The sequence below is a fragment of the Helianthus annuus genome, chromosome 5 (genome assembly GCF_002127325.2).
Source record: "Helianthus annuus cultivar XRQ/B chromosome 5, HanXRQr2.0-SUNRISE, whole genome shotgun sequence".
In the NCBI taxonomy this organism is placed as follows: Eukaryota; Viridiplantae; Streptophyta; class Magnoliopsida; order Asterales; family Asteraceae; genus Helianthus; species Helianthus annuus.
Genome location: NC_035437.2, coordinates 137721918 through 137728212, shown reverse-complemented (window position 1 = coordinate 137728212; position 6295 = coordinate 137721918). Strand labels below are relative to the sequence as shown.

The 6295-nt window shown below is 33.9% G+C and overlaps 1 protein-coding gene across 8 annotated transcripts; it reads right to left on the bottom strand.

The window, feature by feature from the left end:
* Positions 1–5958, bottom strand: LOC110901210 (4-hydroxy-3-methylbut-2-en-1-yl diphosphate synthase (ferredoxin), chloroplastic-like). 8 transcript variants are annotated; one of them, XM_035990720.1, is made up of 15 exons: positions 5677–5958; positions 5518–5575; positions 4681–4746; positions 4483–4602; positions 4157–4387; positions 3924–4040; positions 3755–3829; positions 3605–3682; positions 3466–3525; positions 3309–3371; positions 3193–3219; positions 2857–2928; positions 2347–2678; positions 2174–2266; positions 1–818 (listed from the first exon to the last, which is right to left on the bottom strand). In XM_035990720.1, the coding sequence occupies exons 4-12, from the start codon at positions 4555–4557 to the stop codon at positions 2911–2913; spliced, it is 744 nt and encodes a 247-aa protein (XP_035846613.1). In that variant the 5' UTR covers positions 4558–4602; positions 4681–4746; positions 5518–5575; positions 5677–5958; the 3' UTR covers positions 1–818; positions 2174–2266; positions 2347–2678; positions 2857–2910. The 8 variants fall into 8 exon arrangements, with proteins under 8 accessions (XP_035846613.1, XP_035846608.1, XP_035846609.1 ...); XM_035990715.1 differs by having other exon boundaries at positions 5370–5575; positions 5677–5952; XM_035990716.1 differs by having other exon boundaries at positions 5370–5575; positions 5777–5952.
* Between the last annotated feature and the right edge of the window lie 337 nt (positions 5959–6295).

Sequence of the window (6295 nt, the reverse complement as noted above, 5' to 3'; positions counted from 1 at the left end):
AACCCAACTAGCTGTTGTATATATATTTTTAATGTACTACTTAAAGTAATCAAAGACTCCAGTACCGTTTGCTGCTGTATCATTCACATGTGAAGGTAAACCGGACATCAAGAACTGCTGCCATAACTCGGGCAGAAAACAATGCTCCATTGATGGAGGTTCAAGACTCGATATTTCGCCATCATAAATGACACCATCATCTTCATTCAACATCATATTCAGCAGCGAGTTAGGATACACCGATGGCATGATAACTGGGTTTATCGAATTACAATTCGACAACTGCATAATCGGGTTACTCTCAACTCCAACGGGATCAAAACCAAAGTTGACTGGACCCGGATAACACGGGTACTGATCACGATTCTTAACATACTCAATTCGGTTTTTCACATCAAATATTTTATTTTCCAACCGTAGCGCGAACTCCCTCAATCGCGCTTCGGGTAAACTATCCAAGAAATCAAACCAAGAAGGATACTTAGCCTCCACGTTCTTCTTTTTCGCCTTAACGAGTTCTTCTTCCATCTTGGTCTTCCTATCCATGAGGAAATCCAATAAAACATATTGGTTAACTGGGTTTGTACAATGTTTATACAAATCGATCAAACGGTTGATCAGAATCCGGAGGGAAGATTTGTGGGGTGATTTCTTGATCATCAGTGGAGATGATCATGGAGACATCGACATCACAAAGGGTTGCGAGCTCTCGGGCTTTCTTGACGAGCCCTTGTTTTCTCGTGTTGAATGTGATCTTGCGTTTCTTGTCGTTTTGAATCGGTTCCATGGCTATTTTCGCGCGACCCATGTCTTCAAATCTGTCAAAACAACACGTTAAATAAAAACCAAAATAGTAATGTCGAAGAGTAATATTTATGAGTAGAAGGAAGGAGGGAAAGATTACTAGCAGTTTAAAGTTGAATGTTGCAGAAGGAAAGGGTATGTATGGAGTTTACGATAGATATAAGAGAAGAAGATGATGTTTGATTGATGTGTTAAAACTGTGTACGTATATATAAGAAATCGCGAAAGAGGGAGGAGGGGGAGGGGGGGTTTAAAAAAGGAAAAAAAGAATATAAACAATCTTGAAACTTAATGCATTAATTAATGTTTGGTAAATCTTGCTTCGTATAATTTGATAATTTGTGTAGAACAGCGAATGGTTCTTTATTGTGTGTCTATATATATAAACTAGGTTATCACCCGGGAATGCTTCCCGGGTTGTTTATTTTTATTACTTAGTAAACATGTTTTTTTTTATTAAAATGTAACATATTATTTCATTAAACTTTTACTCGACGTTGATTAATTGTTAATCTTTTTGTACTAATAAACAAAAATCCTTTTTATACACGTGTCATTCTCTAGTAATTTTTCACCCTTATTTTCTATTTATCTCTTTTATTAAATAATAATAATAATATTAAACATCAATTTAACTAAATATATTTATCTCTTTTGTTTAATTGATTTCTTTTTTAACTCTAAAATTTCAATCTTTGACAATTTAAATCTAAAGTTTTAATTTTTGGTATTTTAACCCCTTTGATTAATTTGATTTTTCACTTCTAATTCAAAAGTTTTCATCTTTTGCAATTTAACCCCTTTAATTTTTTTACTTTCAACCCAAAGCTTTTCATCTTTTGCAATTTAATCTCAACACTTTTTTTACTTTCAACTTTAGTCTCTTATATACTTTTCATCTTTTATAATTTCTCCGTTTAACGTGTAATTCTAAATTTCTGACTTAACACGCCGCAACGTGCGTGTGGGGTTCAACGTTTTTTCATCTATTTTTTTCCTGTTTGACATGTCCGTCGCAGTGCGTCTATTTTTCCCCGTTTGATAGGTCTGTCGTAGCGTGCGAGTCAGAGATCGACTTAATTATTTTTTTCTCGGTTTTACACACAAGCTCGTGGTCATGCAAGAAACATTTTCCTTTCATCTAACATGATATATAACTAATGAATCCCTGCCGCATTGCGACGGGTGATAATTCTAGTATAATAAATTAATAATAAATTAAAAAATGTCTTCATAGATGTTATGTTAACAATAACAACTTAAGTAAATAGTGTCATTCAATACATAGTCCAATTAAGTAAAACAATACTTCTTCATCCAGGCAACATTATAAAATTCAAGAAATGTAATGTAAATTTGTCGTTCTCACCTGTCGTATCCACCAATAAACATATGTAGAACTCTTGTGCCCCCTAGATGAATCATATTACTCTATCCATCTAAGTAGTCCAATTAAACCGCCCTAGATGAGTACAAGATCAAATTATAAGTGAGAGAACATATAAATAAACAATTATAGATGCTAACATTACTAACATTTACCTGAATTAGATCATACATATCTGCTCCCATGTGTTTATATTTTTGCGCAACTGACATTACCAGAGGAATGTTGCTCAACGTCAACTTCTCTCTTGCCAACGTGCACTCCATTTGTTTGGTTTGCAAGTCAACTTGTGTAATCTTTAGAAAATCTACAAGTTGTTTCTTCGAAGGTTCAGTCCCCAATCTTTAGAAATATTGGGGGAGATTCCAATATAAACTGTAAACTGCATGTAGTGAATGGATGGAAGCGTGTATACAGGTAATGGAGCTTCGACATATTCCCGAGCTCAGGAGAAATGGATCCTGTCAACTTGTTGTTATGGAGATACCTACAACAAAACCGAAGAACGCAGTTTCAAGAAGTTAATATATAAAACGTTCTTATGGAGAATACCATTAAGTGTTTATATAATCAAATTGCTAAACAGTCAAACATCTTATAAACTAATTATTACAACATCAGCACAACACAAAAAAAAAAAAAAAAAAACAAAATAACGTTCTCACAATTTTTCAGTATAAGTCAAGTTTCCAAGGATCGGAGGAATTTGACCGGTCAAATTATTGCAACTCAGGTCCCTGCAATACCGCGAAACAACAACTTGAAAAAATTATATAAATAATGGGTTTCAACTACAATAAAATAGGATGAAATCACTTATAAAACCGTAAGCGCCTGCATGAGTCCAATCACAGACGGAATTTCACCCGAGAAAGTATAAATTTTAAAATCTAAGATGGGTCAATATGCTTTAAACTATTTTACCCATGGTACCATACCAAACATGGGTCAATATGCTTTGTTAATTGTTCTGACAAAGGAGTTGTAACTCCGATACTTACATCATTCAACCTTTTAAGAGCTAGGCGCTGATCATGAATAATAAAAATAGATTAACACCGAAATAATATAATCTATGTAATTGTATATATTATATTTTAATGGAAAGGTTTCTTACAGCATCTTTATCGTCTGCTGGTGGAAGCTCTCCCAATAAGATAGAATCTACAGTTGCAAGATCCTGAATAAAATACCATATATAATGAGTTAACAAATACATATGTTACGGAACATTCACGAGTTCTTATAAATCATGTGACAAAGAATGAACTGACCTTGAATGGCATACCAAGCACAAGTTTTGCAGCTAGTGATCTATAGAAGAGTTCAGGTGTCTGGAAAAAGAAAATGCAAAAGTTTATAATGGATACGTAAATGTATTACAAAGTCTACATAATTGAGAATTTAATAAACCTTGAGTTGATCCAGAGAAACAGACATGAGAACAGAACCGTCGTGGTGGAGTACACCTCTATAATCCACCTCTTCACCCTGTCATACATTTAATTATTTAATGTATATTTAAGAAAATATTTAAAGTTTTGTGAAGAGTCACAAACAAACCTCCTTCTGCACAGGTAAATCACCAGTTCTCCTTTGAAAATCGAAATAGCATCGATGTTTCTCTTCAAATGGTGCCTGGAAATATAAATGCAATTAAAATTACGGTGTTTTGGTAAATACAAGACAGTAGACATAAGTAATTTAAATAATAAATTAAAAAAAAACGTACCATCCCTTGTAAAATTTGGGATGCTTTCATACCAAGATTGGCTAATTTCCTACACGGGTCTATTTCCTCCTCTGGAGGTTCGGTAAGCGAAACTCTTATAGTATCACCAAGACCATCCTGTATACCATACAAATTAAGCATATGATTGATTATATGAACAATGTATAAGGATTTATAGAGCTCATTTATTTTTATTTTTGTAAAAAGAATGCAGCGTGAAGAATAATAAAAACCTGAAGAAGTGTCCCGATACCGATTGCGGATTTCATACGTCCATCTTCACCCTCACCAGCTTCGGTGACTCCCAAATGCAAAGGATAGTCCCAACCCTGAACATACATTTCAGCTACAAGAAGACGATATGCTTGAACCATAATCACAGGATTGCTTGCTTTCATTGAAAATACAAAGTTATGGAAGTCTAATTTCCTGCAGATTCTTGCAAACTCAAATGCAGATTCAGCCTGTGAAATTAAATCAACGTTTGTATGACATAAATGACAATTTAGGCAATATTAAGTAAACTTAAAAGTTGAAGTAAGGTAGAGAAATTGCTTACCATTCCCCTAGGAGAATCACCATAGTAACTCATGATACGATCTGGAAGACTCCCGTGATTTGTTCCAATGCGCATTGCTCTTCCGTATTTCTTGCATTTTTCAACCAAGGGGACAAAAACCTGGTGTAAGGAAAACACATATACGTTGAATTTTATAAACTTTTATTAAATGATAATAGAGCAAAGATAAAGTCTGACCTTCTCAATATGCTCAAGTTCCTTTTGATAAGCATCATCTGTATACAAATTCGGCACGCCGATCAGCTGCAAGAAATAAAGTCAAAAGAATGAACAATTTGAACATAACTGAAGAAAAATGTAAATGATTGAAAAACTATCAAAGAACTTAAACGAAATATCAAATTTTTCAAGGGACAAACAAAGTTTATTAGTAAATTAAACCATTATTATAACACATCACCAAATTAAACCTTACATTTATACCATTAGAAAAAGAAACAATCTTTGTTCAATGCTAGCATGTGTGATGCTACTGAGCAATGAATCCAAGCCTCGTTGGTTGAAATAGTATAAATTTTATTTAACACATTAAGTAATTATATATATTGGGAGGAAAGCGTATCAGATCAAACCAACCCAACCTTTTTGACACGTTCCATGACCCGATTGCGACCTCTTAACTAAATCATTTTTATGGTTGTAAAAAGTGATAAAATTAGGTTGCTGAACATGATCTTACCAAGTCCCAAATCATACAAGGTGTAATTATTTTTAACCGTGTAAAGCATCAAACACCTTGATTACTTTTTTAAGCAACTGTATATTATGCCCATATGGCCTTATGCATTACAAAAATGATTTAACATGCTCATATTGTAGGACTCCTCATTTCCATTTAGATAAGAAGAACAGTCAAGATGACTTACAGTTTCATGCCCTTTCAACAACTTGGTACCTTTCAGTGATTGCTTATTAGACAGAAAGACATTTCTTTTTTTCACCATAGTTAGATAAAATAAGAGAATCAACTTGCATCTCTTTTTATGCAGACAAGAAATTAGATATATTACTTACATTCAAAATTGACGAACTTGAAAGAATCCCTTTGTTATGATCCCCTTCAAAACCCAGCCTGCAATGTGGTTCATGAACACTTTGTGTTAGATCTTGAGGTAAAATCATAACAAATCAAAACAAACCCTAAACGGGCCAAAATATAAATAACAATCTAACCTGGATAATTAGATTGGAGACAGATAGCAGATGATGAGATCCATGGAATGAAGGTCGAGTGAAACAGTGTATCAGCAAAATTAAAAAAGAATAAACTAACCAACATCGTGTAGATTACATACACAGACAACTGCAAATCCTCAACCTGGTTGATCGAAGATTAACGGCGCCGAGAGTATTGAAGGAAGAACACAAATGATCGAAGGGTTGTGCGTGGTATGGGTTTGTCATAGAGAAGATGATTGGGATAGGATTTTTTTATTCTTGTTTGCAGCCAGAAGCAAAACCCTAGCTCGTGATTTAAAACAATATATAGTCCGGGTCAAGAATCCGGATCCCGTGTAACCCATATTAGCATAAAAGATACCCACTCATTTTCCCGCCAAAATGGAATCTAAGAAGCTCTAAAAACATGCCACATCAGCCCAAATCTTCTTGTTTATTATATATAATAAATAATAGATTTTTTCAAACGAGTAAAATTACCGATCTACTCTCATGGATATGACTAGACTTACTGAAATTTATAATCTGGTTAGTGGTTAGTGCTAAAGGACCTAAGGGTGTAATGTTTTTTTTATGAAAAAAAAAACGTGTCTGTAATTATTAGAGTTAAAGG

Bases quoted from the DNA above. Each gene is read 5' to 3' on its own strand.
- LOC110901210 (XM_035990715.1), bottom strand. From the start codon at position 5,447: ATGGTGAAAAAAAGAAATGTCTTTCTGTCTAATAAGCAATCACTGAAA. The intron at 4,603-4,680 runs GTCAGACTTTAT...TCCTTACACCAG, and splicing joins AACTTGAGCATATTGAGAAG to GTTTTTGTCCCCTTGGTTGA. The intron at 3,683-3,754 runs GTTTGTTTGTGA...AATGTATGACAG, and splicing joins ATTTACCTGTGCAGAAGGAG to GGTGAAGAGGTGGATTATAG.